This window comes from Mus musculus, chromosome 16 (assembly GCF_000001635.26).
Source record: "Mus musculus strain C57BL/6J chromosome 16, GRCm38.p6 C57BL/6J".
In the NCBI taxonomy this organism is placed as follows: domain Eukaryota; kingdom Metazoa; phylum Chordata; class Mammalia; order Rodentia; family Muridae; genus Mus; species Mus musculus.
Window position 1 is genome coordinate 17,435,424 of NC_000082.6, and position 26,803 is coordinate 17,462,226.

A 26,803-nucleotide genomic window follows, 5' to 3' on the forward strand; every position below is an offset into this window, starting at 1 on the left:
ATCTACTTGTCAGTGATTTGGCTGACAGAGAGGCAAGGACTGAAGATGTTTTGGGTTTCTAGACAAAAGCATTTGTAGTGGATACACTGCTTCTTTAAAGGCTATAAAAGTGTGATCCATCTTGGTGCTGGAGGAAGGAACTAGATCCTGGAATGCTGAGCTTGAAACATTTGGCCCATTCAGGTGGACTGCTCATTGTTAACCAACGCTGTGCACAAAACAGACCCCATCCCTACCTCCTGAGACCTGGTCCTCAGAGAAAAGGCAACCAAGGGACAAGTAAGAAGACTAGTAAGTGAACTAACTATGCAGGTCTGAGGTAGAGAAATGTAGCAAACTCAGGGTTGTCAGAATCTGACACCAAATACAAGGTGATGAGCGATGGAGGTGGTAAGTCAGGCATGGTGGCTGACATCCATAAACCCAGCACTTGGATGAGGCAGAGGGATTGCCAAAAGTTGGAGGCCATCTTAAATTACATATTGAGTTCCAGGCTATCCTGGGCTAAAGACAAGAGAAGCCTTGTCTTTCATTCATTGATTAACTAAAATCTCATAGGTAAGCCTGGCACCAATGGAAGTAAGCCTGGTCTACAGTGAGCTCCAGGATAGCCAGGGCCACACAGAGAACCCCATGACCAAAAAGCTAGTTGGGGAGAAAAGGATTTATTTGATTTATACCACACTGCTGTTCATTATTGAAGGAAGCCAGGACAAGAACTCAAACAGGGCAGGCTCCTTAAGGCAGGAGCTGATGCAGAAGCCGCGCAGGGGTGCTGCTGCTTATCGACTCCTTTCGCATGGCTTGCTCAGCTTGCTTTCTTATAGAACTCAGGGCATGGATGGCAATGTTCACAATGGGCTGGGCCCTCTCGCATTGATCACTAACTGAGAGAATACCTTACGGCTGATCTCTGGAGGCATTTCCTCAGCTGGTAACTCTAGATTGTGTCAAATTGACACACAAAACCAGGACTCCTCATCTCAAAACCCCGCCCCCTAAATAAAATTTTAAAAAATCATAGGTGAAAGATACTGCTGGGGAGAGGAAAACCAATTTAAAGCCATATATGGTGGAGGCAGGAACATTGTAAATTTAGAGCCTGTCTGTCTGGAGGGGAATGGGGGACTAAGGACATACCTTGCATGCTGAAAGCCAGGTGTTCAGTCCCCAATACTGCATAAACCAAGTATGGTAAAATATGGAGTCATTTGCTCTCTGGAAGTAGAAATAGAGGGACCAGAAGCTCGAGGCTAGCCTGGGCTATGTGAAACTCGGTCTCAGAAAAAAAAATTGTAAAGGCTTAAACATGAACACTAGAGGCTAGAGAAAACCAAACTTATGAAGCCAAGTGTGATGGTGCATGCCTATAATGTCAACACTTAGGAAACTGGAGCAGGGGGATGGTCATGACTGAAAGCCAGACTCAGCTCCATCTCACAAGACATTGTCTATAAATAAATAAACAATGTCCATGAAAACCCAGTTCAACAGATGAAGCTTGAGAATGCCAACAACCTGGCAAACATGGCAAGTAAAACCCCAGACAAAACAAAACAAAGAAGAGGCAAGAACTCCAGGGAATGGGGCTAAACATCCTTACAGCAGGAAATGGCACCAAGGCCAGAAGCACAGGCGTGCTTACCAATCCTAAGGGATGCAGAGCAAAGACGAAGCAAGAAGCTAATTGATCAGTCTCCTCAACCTGACAGGAGGTAGAGCCTGTGGAGAAAGGAAAGTCACATAGCTAGAGACATCCACTGAGCTTGGGACCACCCACCTGCTATTCCAGAATCTTAGCAGTCAGGATACCAAGCAGGAGGATCTCAAACTAGATAGCAAGACTATAGCTTTTTGGTTTTTTGTTTTTTGAGACAGGGTTTCTCTGTGTAGACCTGGCTGGCCTGGATCTCACTCTGTAGACCAGGCTGGCCTCTGCCTCCCAAGTGCCAGAATTAAAGGTGAGCATCACCACCACTGGCACAAGACTGAGAGAGAGAAAGAGAGACAGACAGACAGACAGACAGACAGACAGTTTTTATGTTGCAGCTACTCTGGAGGACCACAATTTCAAGTCCGACTTGGGCTAGAATGAGTTTGAGGCCAGACTATATTACTTGGTGTGAAACCCTGTCTTAAAATAAAACCACAAAGGAGCCAGGCCTGGTGGCGGTGCAGGCTTGGAATACCAGAACTTGGGCATGAGTTTGAGGCCAGGTTGGGCTACATGAAACCCTGTCTCAAAGAAGAAGAAAAAATAGCTAGATGTGGTATTGTTCACCTTTAATCCCAGCACTGGGGAGGCAGAGGCAGGCAGATATCTGTAAGTTTAAGGCAGCCTGGTCTTTACATAGCCAGTCCCAGACCAGCCAGGACTACATAGAGAAACCCTGTCTGGGGGAAGAAAAAAAATTCTATAGCTTAGTGTTAGGGTTGCCTAGTAAACTCAAGGCCCTGGGTTCAATCCCCAGTACCTCTTCCTCAGAAAGGAATGAGGAGATACAGTGGGCATATATACTGCATCTGAAGCTGGCCTTCATTACAGCCCTGCAGATAAGGTGGCTTACAGTACAGGAATGTCCAGGAATGTCCATCACAGTTCTGCAGGCTAATGCCAGCAGGTTGGTTTCCTCTGAGAGCAGAACCCCTGACCCTCTCTGCTTTGGGTTTTCTTGCACCCGTGGTGAACTGCCAGGCATGCCTTAAGGGCCTTTCAGAGATTCACCAGAATCAAATTTACCCTTCTACCTTTCCCCCTAGGAACTCTGGCTGATGCAGATCTACCTACATTTGCCTTCTAGTGACACAGAGAGGCCCTCTGTTTGTCTTTTTCGAATGTGTTTTTGTTTTACCTATTTGTACATCTACATGCAGGTCTATGTCTTTCAGGTCTGCAGATGCCTCTTATGTCACAAACACCATGTTTTATCATGGGACTCAAAGCCACAAACGCTGCATCACAGTCCTAAGGTTAGTGATAAATTGGCATCTTTTTAAAAAACCTCTTAGATGAAGAGTCACATCTGGCCTGGAAACATAACTGGGATGTTCTTATCTTTTCTTATTTTTTAGGGTTTTCTATAGTAATAAATATTTAAAAATCCCAGCCTAGGGCTTCTTCCCCATCTTAGACCATTTATGTTTTCAGATGAATGACACACACAGCTCTTGTATCTTTAAATATGCCTTAGGCAGCGTAATAACAGGGCAACTGTCTACCCTCCATGCTATTAGAATCTACTTTCTTATCAATAACCCAGAGTTGTGACTATGTTTCATCTGGGGCTGTTCCTAGCTCCAATTGGCCAGGCCACATGGCCACATTTTTATGGTTCATGGTGGCTCTCCTTTCTCCTCTCCTGCACATTTTTCTTTTCCATGGTGGCTTCTTCCCTCTCTTCCCTTTCTCACGGTGCTCTCCCTCCAAATCCTGTGAAACCTCAACCACCTATGTCTCTGCTGACCAGCTATTGGTTGTTAGCATCTTTATTCACCAATCAGAATTAACTTGGGGGCAGGATCCAAGTCTTGGGGGCTGCATTGCAATAGACAGTAAAAGACAAAACCTCAACTGTTTTCTTTTCTTGTTGTTGTTTGATTACCCTTAAAATCAAATGATTTTATTTCGTTATTATTTTGACTTTTATTTTAAATGTATGGGTTTTGCTTGCATGAATGTCTGCCTACCACTTGCAAGCCTGATGACTATGGAGGCCAGAAGTGGGTGTCAGAACTCCTGGAGCTGGAGTTACAGATGGGTATGGGTTGTCCTGTGGATGCTAAGAATCAAACCCAGATCCTCTGGAAGAGCAGCCAGTGATCTTAGCCATTAAACCATCTCTGTCTATCACCTTAGGAACACCCCCCCCCCCGCCCTTAAATCACTTTTATCTCATTTTTCCCTGTTTACTATCCAACTTATTCCACAGGTTACAAAATTTGTTGTTGGTGGGGGTTGGTTGATTTGTTGGTTGGTTGGGTTGTTTGGATGGTTGTTTTTGTTTGGTGGTTGGTTGGTTGGTTTGTTGGGTTGGTTGGTTGGTTGGTGGTTGGTTGATTCCATTGGTTGGTTGGGTTGGTTGGACTGGTTTTTATCCCAGGAATGGCATAGATTTAATTTGCACTGTCTTTTCCATTTATCCTGGCATCCTCACACAAGCCATCTTCTAAGAAACCACCTCAGCATAAAACTATACCTAGTAGTGTCCATGCAACCTCCATGGTAACCTGCTCACACTCTGACCATGTGACCATGTGTTACTCTCTCAGACCGAAAGTTTTATTTTCAACCTTTAACTTTTTTTTTTTAGGACATCTCTATACTCAGGCACCAGACCTCACTCGTTGAGCAGGCATACCATCCCATTCTACAGAGAGGACAACAGTTTGACTGGGATTTGCCCCATTGCTCCCCACCCAGATCTTCCCTCTAGTTAGAGCGCTCATCTGTGGTTATGCATATCTCAGCACCCATTGTAGGGGCATGTTACTGCTGACAGAGCAAGATGATACCTTCAGGGGTGCTGGACCAGGTAGTTGTTGTTGTCATCCCCTGTCAATTAAAGAATTAAAAGGCAGGAAAGAAATGCTACCAGGATCTTGGGGTTCCCATTTTGGGGTTCTTACTCCCACTGATAAAATAATTTAACAAGCTGGTAAAAACACATGGCAAGGGCTAATGCCACCATGGAAGGGAACCAAAGAACGTGGACTTTTGAATTACTTACAGGTCAGGGACAGCACGCTGCTAAACCAGACAAATTATCATTGGGGAGCGTACGCTCAGATCTCAGCTGCCGCTCTTAAGGCGTGGAAAGCACTCTCTAGGAAGGGGGAGGCAAGTGGACATTTGACAAGAATTACCCAGGGCACACAGGAGTCATTCTCAGACTTTGTGGCCAGAATGACGGAGGCAGCAGGGAGGATATTTGGAGACCCAGAGGCAGCTATGCCTTTAATTGAACAGCTGGTTTATGAACAAGCTACGCAGGAATGCAGATCAGCAATCACACCTAGAAAGAGTAAGGGGTTACAGGACTGGTTAAAGGTTTGCTGTGAGCTTGGAGGGCCGCTTACTAATGCTGGATTGGCAGCCGCCATTCTACAGGGGCGGAGGCGCTCGGACTCAGCGGAGATCAAACTTTGCTTTAATTGTGGCAAACCAGGGCATTTAAAAAAGGACTGCAGAGCCCCCATAAAAAGGACAGCGCCAGGGTTGTATACTAAGTGTGGAAAAGGATACCATTGGGCCAAAGATTGTTGCTCAATTAGAGATATACGAGGCAGGCTCTTGCAGCCAGGGCCCCCTCAAGTGGTAGAAAATGAGAATGAAGGCATTTCAAAAAACGAGTTTCGGGCCCCCAAGTCCCACGGCCCCAAAACATATGGGACTCCGATGGGCAACAAGTGGACACCACGGTCCGCAGGGCAACAGAAGGCTCAGCTGGTTTGGACCTCCGTGCCTCCACCCGATTCATGCTGATGCCTCAGCTGGGAGTGCAGCCAATTCCTACTGATTATAAGGGGCCTCTGCCATCTGAAAGTGTCGGCCTAATTTTGGGCCGGGCTTCCCTCACCTTACAAGGCCTTATTGTCCACCCTGGAGTTGTGAATCAGGATTATAAAGGGGAACTTCAGGTTCTCTGTTCCTGCCCTCATGGTGTCTTTTCTATATCACAAGGGGACAGAATAGCTCAACTAATAATTTTGCCAAGCCTACATGGCTGTTTTCCCTCCTCTGGTATTCCTCGAGCTCCCAGAGGGATTGGTTCTACAAGAAATGATTCTGCTTACTTAATAATGTCTTTAGATTCCAGGCCATCCTTGGAGTTAGTTATAGAAGGGAAACAATTTAAGGGAATTTTAGATACAGGAGCAGACAAAAGTGTTGTTTCTTCCCACTGGTGGCCAAAAACCTGGCCCGTCACTCAGTCATCACACTCTTTACAAGGGTTAGGCTACCAGTCCTGCCCCACTATTAGCTCCCGTTCTTTGAGATGGCAAGCACCTGAAGGTCAAATGGGACAATTCACTCCTTATGTCTTACCACTCCCAGTTAATCTCTGGGGGAGAGATATTTTACAGGCAATGGGAATGACCTTGACTAATGAATACTCACCACAAGCTGTTCAAATGATGAGAAAAATGGGCTATACAGAATGAAAAGGATTAGGGAAAGGAGAGCAGGGTAGGCTTGAACCTATCCCTCAAGAAGGTAATACTGGGAGACAAGGTTTGGTTTTTTTCTAAAAGCGGCTGTTGAGAGTTCCATGCCCACACCATGGCTTACAGAGGAAGCTGTATGGGCTCCTCAATGGCCTCTTTCCTCTGAAAAATTAGAAGCAGCCACAAATTTGATTTCTGAACAGCTATGCTTAGGTCATTTAGAACCCTCTACCTCACCCTGGAATACACCTATTTTCATAATTAAGAAAAAAATCTGGCAGATGGTGCTTATTACATGACCTCAGAGCAATTAATGCACAAATGCACCTGTTTGGGCCAGTTCAGCGAGGGCTACCATTGCTTTCTGCCTTACCAAAAAATTGGGAGATTATAATCATAGATATTAAAGACTGTTTTTTCTCTATACCTCTGTGCCCTCAAGATAGGCAAAGATTCGCATTTACCATCCCAGCCATTAACCATTTGGAACCTGATCAACGGAACCAATGGAAGGTTCTACCTCAGGGGATGGCAAATAGTACTACCATGCGCCAACTGTACGTGCAATTGGCACTTAAATCAGTTAGAAATTATTTTCCATCCTTGCTTCTAGCTCTTTATATGGATGACATTCTCATTTGCCATAAAGATCCACAGTTATTGCAAGATGCATACCCTATATTAATACAGACATTAGGGCAATGGGGATTGCAGGTAGCCACTGAGAAGGTGCAAGTTGCTCAAATGGGAACCTTCCTTGGGTCACGCATTTATCCTGACAAAATTGTTCCTCAAAAATTAGAAATCCGCAAAGATCAATTACATACCTTAAATGATTTTCAAAAATTGTTGGGAGATATTAATTGGCTGAGACCATTTTTGAAAATTCCATCAGCAGAGTTAAAGCCTTTATTTGATATCTTAGAAGGAGATACTCACATCTCCTCCCATAGAGCACTTACCCCAGCTGCCTGTCAAGCTTTACAAACTATAGAAAAGGCCTTACAAGGTGCCCAATTATTACGCATTGATAAGTCAAAGTCATTTGAATTGTGCGTATTAAAAACTGAACAGTTGCCAACAGCAGTCTTGTGGCAAAATGGACCCTCATTGTGGATCCACCCTAATGCTTCACCTGCAAAAATCATTGAATGGTGCCCTAATGCAGTCGCTCAACTTGCACTTAGGGGAATAAAAGCTGCCATCACTCATTTTGGAGAAGAACCTCATATACTAATTGTGCCTTATACCTCTGCTCAAGTTCGAACCCTGGCAGCAACAACTGATGATTGGGCAGTCTTAGTTACCTCCTATTCAGGAAAAATTGATAATCATTTTCCTAAACATCCAATTTTGCAGTTTGCCTTAACTCAAGCCATAGTGTTTCCAGTAATTACAGCCAAACACCCACTTGCAGACGGGGTGGTAGTATATACAGATGGATCCAAATATGGCATAGGTGCATATGTAATAAATGACCAAGTAACATCCAAGCAATATAATGAGACATCACCCCAGGTTATAGAGTGTTTAGTGATACTAGAGGTCCTTAACACTTTCCCAGGACTGCTTAATATTATATCTGATTCCTTATATGTAGTCAATGCAGTGAATACACTTGAAGATGCTGGCTTAATTAAATCATCTAGTAAGCTTGTTCACATTTTCCAACAAATTCAGTCAGCCTTGTTACACAGAAGACATCGTGTCTATATTACTCATGTCAGAGCTCATTCTGGCCTTCCTGGCCCTATGTCTCATGGAAATGACTTAGCAAATAAAGCCACTAGAATCGTGGCTGCTGCTCTGTCCTCGCAGACAGAAGCTGCAAGGGAATTTCATAAACACTTTCACGTGATGGCTGAAACTTTACGCTGCCGTTTTACTTTAACCAAAAAAGAAGCTCGTGATATTGTCACCCAGTGTCAAAACTGTTGTCAATTTTTACCTACTCCTCATATTGGGGTAAACCCCCGAGGTGTCAGGCCATTACAAGTCTGGCAAATGGATGTCACACATATTTCCTCTTTTGGGAGAAATCAGTATTTACATGTTTCTATTGACACCTGCTCTGGTGTAATGTTTGCCACACCTTTAACAGGTGAAAAAGCCTCTCATGTTATACAGCACTGCCTAGAAGCCTGGAGTGCTTGGGGCAAGCCCACAATCCTAAAAACGGATGGGCCAGCGTATACTTCTGCTAAATTTCAACAATTTTGTCATCAAATGGATGTCACTCACCTGACTGGCCTTTCTTATAATCCTCAAGGACAAGGCATTGTGGAACGTGCCCACCACACACTCAAGTCTTATTTTATAAAACAAAAAGGGGGAGTTGATGAGACTCTACCCTCAGTGCCAAGAGTAGTTGTCTCCATGGCACTCTTCACACTTAATTTTTTGAATCTCAACGAGCAAGGATGTTCTGCAGCTGAGCGACATAGCACAGACCCTGATAGACCAAAAGAAATGGTTAAATGGAAGGATGTTTTAACTGGTCTGTGGAAAGGCCCGGATCCTATTTTGATAAGATCCAGGGGAGCTGTTTGTGTTTTTCCACAGAGTGAAGACAACCCATTTTGGCTGCCAGAACGACTCACCCGAAAGATATTCATCAAGGATGGTGTGGAAGATGCTGACCTCCCGAGGACTGTTCCTGATCCTGACAATGCTGAACTTGTCTAAGGTTCCTAGTATAATGGGTTCCTAGTATAAAGGACCATTCTCTCGACTTTCCCTAAACCAATGCCAATTTGCCATGATGCTATAGTTTTTCCAAAATTCTTTACTACTAATAAAACAGTGGATTTGCCATATCTACCCTATGATCCCACCCAAGCACCATTAGGAGAAAAATCGCTCTTTACTAGAACAGGGTTCTTTATGTTTTCAAATTAATGGACCAGGAAAATGTATCAACCTCACAGCCCGAGCCTTGGGAATGTTTAATAAGCACCGAGAAGGCTTGGGGAGCACAACCCAAGATACTTCCAACGCAGATATAACCATTACAAATCGGACCTTCTGGCAGGAGGCAATTTGGGTTAATGGTACATTTCTACCACCTAACTTTTCAAACAAAGAATGTCCCCACCAACCAAGAATAGCCCCCCATTGTAGCTTGGAAGATGAAGGGCTGATCCTGCCTTGGTCTGATTGTCAATCCTCCATCACTCGTTGGGCAGATCAGAGTAAAACCTTTTCCTTTTCTCCCAACACGATGGTTGACCTAGAGAAGGAATTTGCTATGAAAAAGGGACTTTTCATACAGGACATTAGAATGCATCCCTTTCACAAGTGGATGCTTTGTGGAGTCAACGGCAGTTGTACAGAACTCAATCCTTTGATCTTTATCCAGGGAGGAGCAGTTGGAAAGGCTTCTTTTACTGGCATCTCAAGAACTGCTCAGTATTGGGGAATGCATGCTGCCTCCCTGGACTCTTATGGATATACTAATACCAGTGTAGAGATCACTGGGTTCAATAAAACTTTGGTAACCAGATTAATTATCCACCTACCCCAGTCTGTGTTTACCCCCCCTTTCTTGTTTATCCTTTCAAATGGTTCATTTGAAGGCTGTTCTAATGATTCTTGTTGGATTTCTCAATGTTGGGGTGTAACAAAGGACACCCGCGCCATGGTGGCCTGGATCCCATGTTGGATCCCATGTTGGATCCCTGTTCCGGTGGAAACACCCTCCACCTTATCCCTGTTTAGACAAAAAAAAAAAAAAAAAAAAAAAAAAGATTTTGGCATTACTGCTGCCGTGATCCTAGCGATTTCAGCCAGTGCAGCTGCTGCTACAGCTGCAGGGTACGCTATGGCTAATATGGTTCAAACAGGCACAAAATTAAATCAGCTTTCAGTCGATCTGGCTGATGCCATCAATGTTCAAACTTCTGCTAGTGCTCAGTTGAAGGGAGGGCTGATGATTTTGAATCAGTGCCTCGATCTGGTTGAGGAACAAATAAGTGTTCTATAACCAGTTGGCCCAGTTGGGCTGTGAAAGAAAATTGGGTGCTCTGTGCATTACCAGTGTCCAATATGAAAATTTTACTCGTGCAGCTAATCTGTCTAGACAGCTCTCCTTGTATCTTGCAGGAAATTGGTCCGAGGGGTTCAATGAGACTCTCGAGGCCCTGAGGGCGGCAGTTTTAAGGATCAACTTGACTCGAGTGGACCTGTCATTGACAGAGGGCCTCTCCTCCTGGATTTCATCTGCATTTTCTTATTTTAAGGAATGGGTGGGGGTAGTTTTATTTGCTGCTGCCATCTGCTGTGGACTTGTGTTCATGCTCTGGTTGGTTTGTAAGCTCAGAACCCAACAAAACCGTGACAAGGTCGTTATTACTCAGGCACTTGCAGCCATTGAACAAGGGGCTTCCCCTGAAATTTGGCTATCCATGCTTAAGACTTAAATGGCATCTGAGTTCTCTGCTATTGCGTCCCACGGATTTATGGATCCATTGCACTGGGATGAGAGATACTCAACGCTCATTGATCAGCACTTGCACTTCGCTGAGTTCTACTAATTCGTTTTTTGGCTGGCCTCTTTTATAGAGTTCGCCCTAGGTCATTTGGCAGTTACTGTCACATAGTACTGCGGTATCCAGAGACAGGCAACTTTCCTCATGTACAGACCAACCTAAGACACGGGACCCAGTGGTGATAGAGTTACCCTATGACAGGAAAGGCTGTGACATTGGAGGAATGACCTAAGACAGGAGCCACAGCAGATGGACATGACTGCAGAGGCCTAGACCAGCCTCAAATTTTAATAAAATAAAAAGGGGGAGATGTGGAGAGCCATGCTGTGAGCAATCGCCATTATAAGATGGCGCTGGCTTCCACTGCGCCTAACTAGTAAACAAGCTTTATGCACAAGTGCAAGAGTAAATTCACGCCCAGTCACTGCCCATCTCGGGGCGTAGTAATGGGGTGATGGGCGAGCAACTAATCAGGTGCTGTCACACCACATCAAGTGCTGAAACGTCACGCTGCTGGCTATATAAGCAGCACCATTTTCCGGGTTCGGGGTCTTCCTTATGTTGAAGCAATAAAAGCTTTGCCGTAGAAGGATCCGGTTGTCCGAGTGAATTCTTGCCGGCGAGATACTAGCTCGGGCAAGAAAGAACAACAACTAAGCAGGTTGAGCTGGGGTTGTATCTCAGTGCTAAGTCACGTGTAGCATGGACACGGTGCTAGATTAAATTCCTAGCATTAAAACAAGTCGTTGGTAATAGCAGCCACCCTGAAAGGCTCCTCGGTGCTTCTCCCTTTCCCAGACGGACACTAGTAGGCAGGCAGAGCTTGGCCGCCTTTGCACCTAACTCCCTAAAATGCTTCGTACAGTTGTAAGAGTTTATGCATATACATGATTTTCAGGGTCATAGAAAAGGTTGCTTTTCCTGAAGCTGACTGAGGGAAATCTTAGTCCACACTGGCTTGATAGTCTAACACAGTAATTTTTTTTTTCTTGATGACAAAACACAATTTCATCTGGTCTCCATGGAGCACGTGAGGAAAGATCTCCCAGAAAGGTTTCTGAAGAAAATATTTCTTTTGCTCTTAAAAAAGGGACCAGGACCATCCAGGTGGCTTGGTAAAGGCACCTGCTGTGAAGCCTGAAGACCTGAGCTCAATCCCTGAACCCACATGAAAGCCAGAACTGATTTTACAAAGCAGATCCCTGACCTCCACACATGCACCATGTTGAGTGTGGTCTCCACACCCTAGAAATAACACATTTTAAAAAGATTTACTTATTTTATGTGTAGGAGTGCTTTGCCTGTGCATGTGTGTTTACACCACGTGTATACGCCATACCCCAGGAGATCAGGAATGACAGGATCCTATGAAACTCTAGTTACGCTATAGCCACTATGTGTGTCCTTTATAAAAGCAATTCTTTAGCCCCAATTAAAAAAAAATAATAATAATAATTTAAAAAGGGAGGAAGCGGGGTGCTTAGGATTAGGTGTGATACTGTACTCCTGTGAATCCCAGCACCCTGAGGCTAAGGTAGAAGAATCACAATGTTGAAGGCTAGGGCTTCATAGGAAACCCTGGTTCCAAAACAAACAAACAAACAAACAAACAAACAAACGAACAAACAAACGAACGAACCTGCAGCACTGGGGATGTAGCTCAATGCTGGAGCATGGGCCAAGCACAAATAAGTCCTGAGTTTGATCCATAACATTGCTACCTAAATAACTAAATAATTAAATAAGGCATTGTCCTGACTGGGAGTGAGGATTGGGATGGTGGAACCCTCTTTCTCTCTTCTCCGTTACTCTGAATAAAGTCAAAATGAAGTTAGAACAGGGGAAATCCCACAGAACCAGCTCCAGAGAGCGGCTATTCCATCTGTCTGCCGAGCAGGCTTTTCCCTGACAGCATGTCCTGGGAAGTGACAAACCCTCTTACTGCTTTGGAAAGGGTGTTTATAGCTTCAGCCACAAGTGCACTGGCTTCCCCATGGTTGCTGATCGTGCTGGATCTTGAGTCCCTAAGGAGGAATCCTTCAGAGACCCTGAGTCGCTGCCATCAGGTACAGACTGGTCTGACTGTGGTAAGGGTCAGAGCTGACCTCAGTCATCACCGTTTCTCAGGGAGGCAATGATGCGAGAAACTGAGTGGGGGGACCTGGATGGCTCAGGGAGTTAATCGTGAATTATGTTTTGTGACTTTTCCTGTGGAGATGTGAACTAATGTCTGTCCACCTCAAATAATGTGCTACAAGAGACCAGAGACAATTCTACCAAGTCCACACACTGTCTACAGATTTGGTCTTTCAATGTGTCTGTCATGCATACCTCGAAATCCCCCCTGGTACTTTCTTATAATTTCATCTTTGTCCTAGTAGAAGGATGGGAGAAAAGGGGAGGGGGAGAAGAGGCAGGAGGAGGGGGAGGAAGAGTAAGATAGCAATATCATTCTAAAGTTATGAAGGAGCTAAAGAAAAACTCATTAAGAGTGCACTCGCCACCATTCTCCTTATTGGGCAGCTCACAACCACATGGAACTCCAGCTCCAGGGGAGGGGCCAATGTTTTCTTCTGCCTTGGCACCCACACACATGTGGTATACACTTATATAGACACATGTACATATTTATATTATTACTACCCACAGATTTATGTGGCTATAAAGCTTGGTCAGAAAAGCTTTTTTTTTTTTTTTTTTTTTTTTTTTTTTTTTGCAGTGGACAACTGTTGATGTACAGATTCATAACTGGTCAAAGTCAGATAATAAGAGACTATGATCTCAGAAAACCGAGAGAGAGAGAGAGAGAGAGAGAGACTATGAACATTCAACCCGCACACCTCAGGAAACATGGAGGGAGCAGAAAGAACAGAAGAGCTAGGGGCTGGATAGATGGTTCAATAAGTAAGAGTGCTTGCTGCTCTTGCAGAGAACCTGGGTTTCTCTCTCTCTCTCTCTCTCTCTCTCTCTCTCTCTCACACACACACTTTAAAATACACATTTGCTGTTGTTATTTTAGACAAGGTCTTGCTATACAGCCCTGTCAAGCCTATAACACTCCATGTAGCCTAGGCTGGCCTCAGACTCAAAATGATCCAACTACCTCTGCCTCCTGAGCTCTGGGATTAAAGATAGGCAGCATTGTGCCAAGCCAAAATACAAATCTTTTTTTTCAAGATTCCAACGTTATTTTTTCCTAAAATATAAATCTTCTTTGTTGTTGTTGTTGTTGTTGTTTGTTTGTTTGTTTTTCGAGACAGGGTTTCTCTGTGTAGCACTGGTTGTCCTGGAACTCACTTTGTAGACCAGGCTGGCCTCAAACTCAGAAATCTGCCTGCCTCTGCCTCCCAAGTGCTAGGATTAAAGGCATGAGCTACCACACCTGGCTTATAATATAAAATTTTAAAAAATAAATAGGGAGGGCTGGAGAGATGGCTCAGCGGTTAAGAGCACCGACAGCTCTTCTGAAGGTCGCAAGTTCAAATCCCAGCAACCACATGGTGGCTCACAACCATCCGTAATGAGATCTGATGCCTCTTTTGGGTGTCTGAAGACAGCTACAGTGTACTTACATATAATAATAAATCTTTAAAAAAAATAAATAGGAAGAGAGTGGCATGAAATATCCTGTTCTAGTCATGACATGGTAGTGGCCCTCATGAACTCACAGCTGGTTTTCTGCACAGGATCAAGCCCATCTTCAGAATTCTCAGGAAAAAAGCCAGGTGTGTTGGTATGTGTTTGTGATATCAATGTTGGAATGCAGAGGCAGTTACAACTTTGCCATTCACTGCTTAGCCAGCCTAATCTACCTGGTGGGCCCTATACCAATGAGAAAGCCTATCTCAAAAACATGATGTTGCCTATGCTGGCTTCGAACTTTCCATCCTCCTGCTCAACCTCTGAGAGAGCTAAGATCATAAGCCTGTGTTATTTTTTCTTCTTTTTGTGGCAGGGTATTTTTAATGTACCACCACTGGCCTGTGTGTTAATATATAGACCAGGATGGCCTCAAACTTGGAACTAATTGAATCCTGCCTCTGCCACAAGAGAGCTGGGATTATACATGCACCACCAGAGCTGGCTAGAAGATAAGTCCTGGAGGTCTCATGGTGAGGCACAGAATGACTGAATAGCCCATCTAGTCACTGATTTGAACTTCAACCATGAGTTGAACTCAGTCAAATTAAATATCTGAGCTATACAAATTTCACTTGCGACTAGAGCAATATGAAAGCATGTTTTTATTTATGTGTGTGTTGTGTGAGTGCAGGCATGTGTATTACCACTCTACACAGAATTTTAGAGGACACCTTAAGTTGATTGTCCTTCCATCTTCAGACCCAGGGATCCAATTCAGGTGTTTAGGCTTGGCTGGCAAGAGCTTACTTCCTGAGACATCTTCCTAGCCCCCATGAAGCATCTCTGGTTATGCCAAGTTACAAAAAGGCACTAGACCTTGACATTTTCCCCTTCGCTTACTTACCACTGGGATGGAATCACCAGTTATTACCCTACAATCTAAGAATTGCTAAACATGGGAAATGTAAACGGCCAGAACAAGACTTTAGTGATAGAGATCTAAGTAGGAGTTCTCCTGTATTCCTCACTTTTGAGATTTCTCCCTCCCCTAACTTCCTCCCCATTTTTGTTGGGTTTCATAGAGCTCAGCTGCCTTGAACTCATGATCCTCCTGCCTCCATCTCCTAGTGATGGGATTATTGGTATGTGTCACCACCACTGGCTTGGGACATGCCTTCCTGTTTATCTAATTTGGGAATGCTATGACCAATAATCCAGCATCTGTTTTTGTGGTGATTTTTCACAATAGTCATTCATTTAACAAATTTCTGATCATTCAAGACTAGATGTGGATTTAAGGCAGGCAAAATATAGGTAAATAAGACAGTATTCTGTGGTATTAAAATTTCATCCTAGCCTGTTGGTGGTCAGAGTTAGTTCCAGGACAGCCAGGGCCACACAGAGAATTCCTATCTTGATAGATAGATAGATAGATAGATAGATAGATAGATAGATAGGCCGGGCAGTGGTGGCGCATGCCTTTAATCCCAGCACTTGGGAGGCAGAGGCAGGCGGATTTCTGAGTTCGAGGCTAGCCTGGTCTACAAAGTGAGTTCCAGGACAGCCAGGACTACACAGAGAAACCCCGTCTCTAAAAAACCAAACAAATAATTAAATAAATAGGTACTAGTCGGGTTGGAGGGAGAAATATGTCAAGGGAGGCAGAGCTGAAACTGAGCAACGTGGAATGGCAGGAAATGAACTGTTGCAGAGCAACAGGCTTCAGGCCAGACACAGGTGTTGCATTTCACTTGTTACACTTTACAGCCGGTAGTGTCCAGTCATCCTCACCAACACACTGTCCTCCTCGTAAAGTATTAGTCAAACTGATCTTCACCATCATTCCACGTGTACCAAGGAGGATCACCTAGGGCAGGCGTTATTTGATAGGTTATTCAGTAACCTATTTGATGGTCACCTCACTCCCTAGGTCATGCCCTTCCTGAGCCACCTGATTTACCAGGGCCTTCTGGCTCGCAATCATCTGACGGCCACGCCTTCTTGGCCGGACACTCAGCAACCACTCTACGCTTTGTTCACAGAAACAGGTTTTCAAAACGCTGTTCCCTCTCGGCTCCAGCTGTTTTCCTGCCAAGCCCGGGAAGCCTGACAGCAGCAGCTTCTCGGCGGCTGCTTTGCGGTCCAGGAAGGGCCTGACCCTCTGCCTCCTCCCGGAACGCGGGAGCCCGCGCGAGTGGCTCACGCTGGGACCCTCGCGAACGCACTCCTGATTGGCAGCGCCCAGTGACGTCAAAGGAAGGGCCTCCGCGGTGGAGGGGGTAGAGCCCAGCTCCGCGCGTGCGCAGATTGAATGCGCTGGACCAAGGGGGAGGTGCCCGGCTGCTTCTCCCGCGTCCGCCATTTTGTTGCTGTGGCTATTGGGAGCGGGCTGGGTAAGACTGCTCGGGAGGCGCGACTCTTGTTGGAGTGCGGTGCTTCGTGTGACCGCGGGGATCGGTGCAGGCTCTTGAGGCTGTGGAGCCGGCGGCGGGTTCCAGGACAGAAGTCACTGGAGCCTCCCCTGTACTCCGGCCAGCTGAGAAGCCCGAGGCGGCCTCCGCTACTGCTCAGCTTCGCCCACCTCGACCCCGGGGCTTTGCCCAGTGTTCCCGGACCGGCTCTCCGTGAGGCGGCCCGGTGCAGGAGGGCGGTGGCGGAGGATGCTGCGGGGCCCGGAGCCTAGAGGAACGTCCTGACCAAGCCCTCTGATTGTTCCTCGAAGTGTTCTGAGAGGCCCTTCCTCGACCCCAAAGCCGACAGCGGGTAAAGGCTTCCCAAGCAAGAGAGCCGCAGACGCCGCCCATCCCCGAGCCCAACACCATGTCCTCCGCCAGGTTTGATTCTTCAGACCGCTCTGCCTGGTACATGGGGCCAGTGACTCGCCAGGAGGCGCAGACTCGTCTCCAAGGCCAGCGCCATGGCATGTTCCTAGTCCGGGACTCATCTACCTGCCCCGGGGACTATGTACTGTCCGTGTCCGAGAACTCGCGTGTCTCGCACTACATCATCAACTCCCTGCCCAACCGCCGCTTTAAGATCGGGGACCAGGAGTTTGACCATTTGCCGGCCTTGTTAGAGTTCTACAAGATCCACTACCTGGACACTACCACCTTAATCGAACCGGCGCCCAGGTACGCGAGCTCCTGCCCTTCTCCGGTTCAGAACTTGACCGGATGCGAAGGGTCGGTCAAAGATTAAATTTTGGGGGTAGGGTAGGGGATAGAACTCCTTTTCCTCATTCTAAATCAGAAGACATTCGGATTATAAGGCCAATATCAGGATCTGGGTCATTGGATGAAAGGATGCATTTTATTTAGACATTTAGCAGTGCTGCTTGCATTGTTTAAATGCACCCCTAACCCCCCACATATATACACAGTTTTGCCACTTTACTTGACTGTAATACTAATGCAGAATGCTTATTAACGACGCTAAAAATATAGACTTCCTTGAGATTCTGAAGATAGCCATGACTCCTCCTTTCTCGAAATTCTTGTACACCATTTAAGGTTTTTGTAACTCCTGCATTTTTCAACTAACTTTAGGTTACAAAGTGGCCTTCGGCCTTTGGAATAATCCTTAAAATGGATCGAAAGTGTAGAAATCTCAGAATCTGATTCTCTAGCACTCATTTTTAAAACTGGGATTACCAAGAGAAGACAGTGGGATTATATTTGAAGAAATTTGTATCCTCACCGTTCCTTCCTCAGGGGTGGGAAGTGTATTTACCTAAATTCTACATTAATTCAATTTTAGTTTTTTTTTTTTTTGTAATTAAGTCTAGTGGTTTAACATATGCTTTAAAGACCCCTAAGTAGAGCTAGCTGAGATAGATACACACCCCTAGTCCCCTAAGGAAAGAGGACCTTGATTCCAAGTCAGACTGAGCTGTAGCAAGACCCTGTCTTAAAGAGAAAGATATTGATCCCCAAGTGTTCTCTTTTTCAAGTAAAATGCATTATTTTATAATTTGCTTTAATTTCCCTAACGAATATCATCAAATGATACAGTGTGAATTGAAAAGGTGTCTAGAGACTTTAAAAGATATTTTCCTGCCCAGTTTATTTCTAAGCTATTTTCTAAAAAAAGAATTAAAGGCTGATTTAGATTTTTCAGGGTGAGGCGACTTCATAAAGGTGAAATTTGCTCTGAACTTTGAAAATGAAAAGATACTATAATTAATTAAGGGCACCTACTTAAATCCAAAGAGTTTCTTCTTTAGGATAGAATAATGAAGGTGGGGTGGTTAACCGTTGCCAGACCGAGTGGATTTTAGGAAGTGTGGAGAAGGCTAAGCCTGATGATGAGTGAGGGGAAGTGTTTGCAGTGAAAGCTGGGTGACCTACCTGCCTTTGGTTCCCACCAGGGGAATGTGAACAGAGAGCCCACCCCCACAGAGTTGTCCTTTAGCCTCCGTGTGCTGAGTGAGTACTCACACACAAAGAATTGTTAAAAATGTAAAACACAGAAAAGTGACTGTAAAAAGTGATGTGTTATCCAGATGAGAATATAAAATTCTGTGAAACACGAAGTTCCTAGTAGATGCTGGCAGGTGCTGTCAACTTGAATCATCTTCAATGTAAGAGCTTGAAGAGACTTAGGATGGATAGTGTTTAGTCGTATATTTAAGTAAACTCACTTCTCGAATTGTGAACATTATGTTATTGACTTCAGGCCTTTATTAAAACATGCAACAATGTGACAGGTGTTGGAGAAAGTTTAAGTTAATTATTAGAGTCACCTCAAAGAGGGAAATATATACTGCAGTGGCTTCCTGCTAGTTACAAGATCTGATTCTACTTCATGTGTCTTCTCAAGTACCAAATGTAATTTTCTGAGTTTTTCATTAGCTCTGCTTGACACACATTCCTATCTTTTCTGTTTTGTTTAATTTCCAGATGAAAGTAATAACCAAATCATAATTATCCCTAACTTGATATCACTGTCCCGTGTACAGCTGCAAATTGTACATTATAAATTTTGGAATAGATGGCAGTGTACCTTGGGGGATATTCTTTAGTATCTCAGCTTAAATATAACAACTACTAATATTCTCTTAATTGATGTTATGCTTTATGATAAAGAAATTGAGGGGAAAACTGAATATCTGTACAAACACATAATTAACAAAATATGGTAGAAACACTCCTGTTGATTATAATCCTAACTGGTCATGTGGCCTTACTGGATACTCATAAATACCCCTCTCTACTACATGTTGTATTTCTCCACCCTCAGCGGGCACCTGAGGGCTTGCCTTTTCTGGAGCAATGACCTATGTCTTCATTCTTGATGGTTCTGTGCCTTTTGTCATCCTGCTTGGATTAGGCTGTTATAGTTACCCACTGACTAAAAAACCTAGGACACAGCACTAAGAGACACCCTAAAGGATCGCCTGTATTCCAGACATCATCTTTCTTCCTCCATTGTGGAGAAGCAATCCAATTCTCCCTTGGTAATCTGGACCAGTTACCCCTCTTAACACTGTTTTCCTTTCTTAGCCTGTTGACGTAAGGGCATCAGATACCCATAGTGGCCAGAGGGAAGCCTGAGCTTCCATGTCAGTGGAATGTTTGTAGTGTCTCCTGGCAGGAACCCTTCCCCCACTGGAACCAAAATTTCTAAGACAGCAGAATTTAAAGTTGCCAGAACCGGAAGCAAAAAATTTCCTAGTGGGTGATAGTGAGTGGGACCATCTCCTCTTTCACCCCTTGGTTCTTGAACCCATGGGTAAGCTGCTGCTACCTAATCTAATCTGTACTGTAACTGTCTTCAAAAGGCTCTTCCATCTCCATGTCAGACCAGCAGGCTTCATGGTAAGACCAGTGGATTTCATGTTTATAGGCCCACTGTTGCAATTCTTGGGCTGTGAAGTAAGTTCTTTGGTTAGAAGCAATACTCTGTGGAATACCATGATTGTATTAGTCATTCTATAAGTTCATGGATCGTGGTTTTGTCAGGAAAGGGAAATCTATAACCAGAATTTAAGTATCTACTCTAGTAAGGACAAAGGCTTGTGCTTTCCATAGAAGAAGTGATCCAGTGTAGTCAACCTGCCACCCGCTCACGGACTAGTTACCCCAGGGAATGGTGCCATATCTGGGACTTAGTACTGGTCTCTGCTTTTGGCAGATCTGGCACTCGGCAGCAGCTATAGCATGGTCAGCCTTGGTGAGTGGAAGTCCATGTTGTTGAGCCCATGCGTAACTTCCATCTCTGCCAACATGGCCACTTTGTTTGTGGGCTCATTGGGTAATAGTAGGGATGGCTAGGGGAAAAGCCTTGTCCACAGAATGGGTCATTCTATCTACTGCTTGATTAGTGAATTCCTCCTCTGTATAAGTCACCTATTGTTGGACATTTACATGAGACACCGTATCTTCATATTCTTTGCCCATTTATAGAGATCTATCTGTATCTTTCTCATATGTCTTTCTCACCAATTTTCTTTCTTTTTTTTAAAATATTTGTTTGTTTGTTTGTTTATTTATTATATGTAAGTACACTGTAGCTGTCCTCAGACACTCCAGAAGAGAGAGTCAGATCTCGTTATGGATGGTTGTGAGCCACCATGTGGTTGCTGGGATTTGAACTCCTGACCTTCGGAAGAACAGTCGGGTGCTCTTACCCACTGAGCCATCTCACCAGCCCTCTCACCAATTTTCTAATCACACTCTTCAAGTCCTTACCTATATAGCCACTCCACTATATATCTCATAAATAAATGAAAATTACTCATCTGGCCATTTCTCCTTCCAAACAAAATGTATGACTATGTGTACTGCCTGGAGTTCTGCACAAAGATTTCCCTTTGCTGTTATCTTTCAAGGTTGTCCCAGAAAGGGGTTGTAATGCTACAGATGTCCACATCCTGAGTGGTCCTTGCACATTGTGTAGAACCATTAATAAACCAGGCCTTATTTTTTGTCTTCTCAGCCAACCAGTCATAGGATACATTCCATGAGGTGCATGCTTGGCAGTAGACAGCATTGTAATGGGAGTAGAAACCACAGCATAGACATTTGGACCTATTATTACCTTCATGCTTATGTCTTCAGGACCTGCTCAGACCCTATCATGTGTATAAGACTTTCACTTGATAATAGATTGCTGCTGTGTATGGCTTGATGGGTCAGATAACACCCAGATCGTGATGGGCAGCATAAGTTCCATGGGAACTTGGTAGCACATTGAAAAATGTTCAGTTTCCTCTTAGGCCCAATAGCAGACCAAGAGCAGTCTCAAAGGAGAGTAGTTGTCTACAGATAATGATAGAACCTTGATCCAAAATCCTAAAGGTCTCCTTTGTGATTCATCTATGGGGGTCTGCCAAAGACTCCAGACAACATCCCTGTCTGCCATTAACACCTCAGGTGCCATCTGGTCTCCTGGATCCTATAGTCCAAATGGTAGAGCAGTGTGCACAGCAGTCTGGACCCATTAAAAAGCCTTCTGTTCCAGGCCCTATTCAAAGTTAGCAGCTTTCTGAGTCACTTAGCATATGGGCCAGGGTAACACACCCAAGTGAGGAATGTGCTGTCTCCAGAATTCTAATAGGCCCACTAAACATTGTGCTTCTTTCTTGGTGGTGGGAGAGGCCATGCGCAATAGCATATCCTTCATCTATCTCTGCATGCCCCACACCACTGGACTCCTAAGGCTTTCACTTAGTCCTTGAATTTTGGTTGGATTTATTTCCCATCCTCTGATGTGCAAGTGTTAACAAGTCTAAACCTCTTGCTCACTTGATCCTGTCAGCATAGTGTCTTCGGTATAGTGAGCCAGTGTGATGCTCTAGAAGATACAGACAGTCAGGATCCCTTCTAACTAAGTTATGACACAGCTGCAATTAATATATCCTAATAAAGTAAAGCTGTAAATGTATACGGCTGTCACTGCCAGTGACAGCAAATTGCTTTTGGTGGTCTTTATGGACAAATACCAAGAAATACCAAGTGCATTTGCTAGATCAGTAGCTACATGCCATGTATTAAGAGATGTGTTAATCTGCTCAAGTAAGGATACCACATCTGGTACAGCAGCTGCAGTTGGAATCACTACTGTATTGAGTTTTTGATAGTTAACTGTTAACCACCACCATCCATTTGTCTGCTGGACTGGGCAGATAGAGTTAAAGAGAGATACGGTGGAAACCACCACACCTGCATTTTTCAGTACCTTCACAGTGGTACTGATTTCTGCAGTTCTTCCAGGCATATGATACTGGTTTTGATTCACTATTTTTCCTGGCAGAGGCACCTCTCGGGGCTTCCATTTAGCTGTTTTGTTTTGTCTTGTTTTGTTTTGTTTTTGAGACAGGGTTTCTCTGTATAGCTCTGGCTGTCCTGGAACTCACTTTGTAGACCAAGCTGGCCTCAAACTCAGAAATCTGCCTGCCTCTGCCTCCTGAGTGCTGGGATTAAAGGCGTGTGCCACCACGCCCGGCTTCCATTTAACTTTTTTCCAATCATAATAGCCCTCACTCCATACAGGTCAGGGAGCCAGTGTGAGAATTCTCCCAACTTCTACATATATCTATCCCAAACATACATTTTGGATCTGGGTTAATAACAGGATGAATTCAGGGACCCACTAGACCTATTGTGAGTTAGACTTTGACCAAAACTCTATAAGCCCCAACTTTAACTGGAGAGCCACAATGTTTCTTGGGGTCTCCCAGAATCAGTGTCAATTCAGAACCAGTTTATAGTAGACTCTGGATAGTCTGTTTCCTTTCCCCTGGTGTAGGTCCTTCTTGGAACAACTGGAGAAAGGCTAACAGTAAAACCTCTTATTTTATCATTTCCTTCCTTAGGAACTTTGCACTTTGCCGTCCCTTCATTCAAGGGATTTTGGGTCTCCAAACTGGCTCAAGACTAGAAATTGGTTCATCAGCTGAGATTCCCTTTTGCCACAGTCCAATCTAACATTCCTTTAATTTGTTTGAGGATTTTCCTGCTTATACAAATCAAACAAAAAGCCGGGCGTAGTGGCGCACACCTTTAATCCCAGCACTCAGGAGGCAGAGGCAGGCGGATTTCTGAGTTCGAGGCCAGCCTGGTCTATAGAGTGAGTTCCAGGACAGCCAGGACTATACTGAGAAACCCTGTCTCAAAAAAACAAAAAACAAATCAAACAAAAAAGCAGTAGAGTTTCTATCTATTTTATGCCTGGAAACACCATGATTGATTAGCAAGTATTGAAGGTTCACTGGAGTCGTGCCATAAAAATGGCTTTGTCTGTGCTGCTCATTATGGGTTAGGCCATTATGGACCCTGCTCCGTCTATGCTAACCATTACAATGACTGTTATCACCTTGCCTTGCCTTTATGATTTAGTGCTGCCACATGGCCCCTACTGCTTTGAGGCCCCATTAAACTCATAGCATTAATTCATCCAACTAAGCACCAGCATCTCTTACCCTAAGATCTGGCACAAAGAATGACAACAGAGCTCTAGATGTGCTAGTACCTTACTGCCCTCTCACTTTTTTGCATCTTACAGGATCAGTGAAGGCCTTCTTCCCATTCCGGAGGATCAAGATTTATACAGTGAACCCCCTTAGCATTGCACTTTCCCTGAGCCTTCAGTTCCCTTCATCAGCACTAAGCCAAGGGATATTAGGCATCTCATACTCCTTTTGACAAGTGCTTCAGCCAACCATTCAAAATTTTAACCCCTTTAAAAACTGTGCAAGCTTTCCTGTTAAATGTAGCTCTCCCTCAGTGGGTCCGTATCAGTAAGCTCAGCCCCAGTTTGTTGGTTGTTTTTTTTTTTGTTTGTTTGTTTGTTTTGTTTTGTTTTTTTTTGGTTTTTCGAGACAGGATTTCTCTGTGTAGCCCTGGCTGTCCTGGAACTCACTCTGTAGACCAGGCTGGCCTCGAATTCAGAAATCCACCTGCCTCTGCCTCCCAAGTGCTGGGATTAAAGGCGTGCGCCACCACTCCCAGCTGGCTCTTGTATTCTTTATGTAATCCCTCTGCCATGGCTTTCCCTGAGCCTTATTTGGGAAGGGATTGGTTTTATGTACCATCTAGGGCTGAGCACTCAATGGAGTATCTCTGTACTTTGACCAGTTCTGAGTCTCTGCATTAACTGTTAGCCACAGCAGACACAAGCTTTGGCCAGCATTGAGGGCAACACTAATTTATATGGTAAATATAAAATATTTAAAAAGTTTGACAGCACATCCTTCTAGCAAGTCAACAGAAGTAGGGTCTCCCTAGAGCCTTTGACCTCAATGAGGTCTGATTATGGTAACAGTACCAGACAGTAAAAAATGGTGAGCTGCTCGTTCACTGAGAAACTCTCTCAGTAAGGTGTTAATCATCTAGCTACGTTAGGTAATGGTGAATAATGGCAATAGCCTGTGTTGTTTTGGGTGCCTCATAGGCCTCCTGGAACAAGCCTTGCTTGGGCTTAAACTCACTAGGATTGGTCTACCTCTTTATCCAAAGTACAGAGATTAATAGCATTGTGCCACTATTCCCAGCCAAAACTCCCTTTAAAAAATTACATATTCATTTAAAAATGACTTTATGTGTTATGAGTATTTTCTCTGCATGTATGCTGGTGCAACATGTGCATGCAGTGCCTGTGGCAGCCAGAAAAGGGTGTTAAGAGTTCTGGAATTGAAATTGCAGATAATCATGAGCCACCATGTGGGTGCTGGAAATCGATGAAGAACAGCAGTCAGTGTTCTTGTGCTGGGATTAAAGGTGTGCGCCACCATTACCCGGTGCAGTAAAGTTCCTAAATCTCTTAACTACAAAGCCATCTCTTCAGCTCAGAACCTTTTGTAACCCTAGTTCCAGAGGATCTGATGCCCTCCTCTGGCCTCTGCAGATACTGCATGCACATGGTACATGGACATATATGTAGATAACAAACCATACATGCACATAGTATACAAATAAATGAATTTGTATTAGTTTTAATTGTGCCCATATTTATGTGGGCACGTGCTGTGAGATTACAAACTGAAATAAACCCTTTCCCCAAGTCATGGTGTTTTATCACAGTCACAGAAACCCTAAGATATATGGGAACTGGAGTTACAGATGGCTTTCAGCTTCTATGTAGGTGCTAACAATCAAACCTGGGATCCTTTCAAGAGCAGCAAGTGCTTTTAAGCTGAGTCACCTCTACAGCCCCTAAGAATCTATTACTGTGTGTCTGTGTGAGTGCAGGTGTGAGTGTCATTATATGTGCAGAGGTCAGAGGACAATTGTAAGGAATTGCTACTTTTCACCATGGGATCAGATTCCCATGGTCAGGTGTGGGCAGCAAGCAAGCACTTTGACCCACTGGGCCATCTCACCTGACCAAGAGTAACTTTGGTTTTTGTTTATTGAACTTGAAAAGAGTAAAGTGTTGTTAGTCTGATGGCTTTAATGAGGAAAAAAAAGGCAGGGGCCGAATAATAGATTTAGGAACCTTAAACTAAGATAGGATTGCTCAGATAACCAGGCAGGACAGAATATACATAGCAAGAGAGGCTATGTAAGGAGGTAGTGTGCTGTTATTGTTGGCCTGAATAAAATACCAGTACGGAGAATCGGGAGAACTTACTAAATGTCATTGAGTGGACGCTGGGCATGTAACTCTGTACATGTGCTTAGATAAGAGAGGCCCTGAGTTCAAGTCTTGGCTCAGCAGAAAAACTGTTAATTTTTTTTTAAATAAGTGGACATATGTTTCAGTGGTAGAGCACTTGCTGCCTATCATTAGTGGGGCTCTGAGTTCAGTCCTCAGCTTGGAGTTGGAAGATAAATGCTACTCCAGGTGTCACCTGGAGCAACTGTAATAGACTTATGCTTGTAATCCCAGTTCTTCTCAGGCTGGGCCAGGCAACTCTCCCACTAATGTGAAGCCCTCCTGGACTACAGAATAAAGATCCTGTCTCAAGAAAAGGGGAAGAAGATGATAACTGTTGTGATTTAAGTGAGAAATGTGTCCTCAGTTGTAGTGCTACCCAGGGAGTTACTGCTGGTCCTGGTATAATATTACATAACAGAAAAGTAATAGCAGTTATTTTAGGGAGATATAGCCTTAATAAAAGAAGTAGGTCAGTATGGTTGGGCTTTGGTGATTTTTAGTCCTGCTTCCTGTCTCTGCTTCCTGTGTGCAGCTGAGGGAGAATTTCTCGCTTTCCTGTTGTGGCCACCTGATACTCTGTCACTCTTGCCATTATGGACTCTAACCCTCTGAAACAACTCAAATAACCTTGAAGTTGCTCTTTTTATGTTTTAAGATATATTTTATGTATATGAAAGTTTTACCTGCATATATGTATGTGCATTTTATGTATGCCTCTGGAGACCAGAAGAGGGGGTGGGATCTCTTGGAACTGGACTTACATATGGTTGTGAGCTGCCATCTGAGTACTGGGAACTGAACTCAGGTCCTCTGAAAGAGCAGCTAGTGCTCTTAACCTCTGAGCCATCTTTCCAGTGCCTATAAATTGTTCTTAGTCATGGTGTTTTATCTTATCATACAACAGAAAGTAATTTGCCACTTTTCTTGGATAATGATGACTCTTCCTTTTCCTCCTCCTCTTCTTCTTCCTC

The 26,803-nt window shown here is 44.3% G+C and overlaps 1 protein-coding gene across 2 annotated transcripts in view; it reads left to right on the top strand.

Annotated features, from left to right (window-relative positions):
• The first annotated feature begins 16,561 nt into the window (after positions 1–16,561).
• The window catches only part of Crkl (v-crk avian sarcoma virus CT10 oncogene homolog-like), a 35,456-nt gene continuing 25,214 nt past the window's right edge, over positions 16,562–26,803 (top strand). For both annotated transcript variants that reach the window (NM_007764.5, NM_001277231.1), the window contains exon 1: positions 16,562–17,365. In NM_007764.5, coding sequence (NP_031790.2) covers positions 17,055–17,365 — 311 coding nt within the window. In that variant the 5' untranslated portion in view covers positions 16,562–17,054. The remainder of the gene's footprint in view (positions 17,366–26,803) is intronic.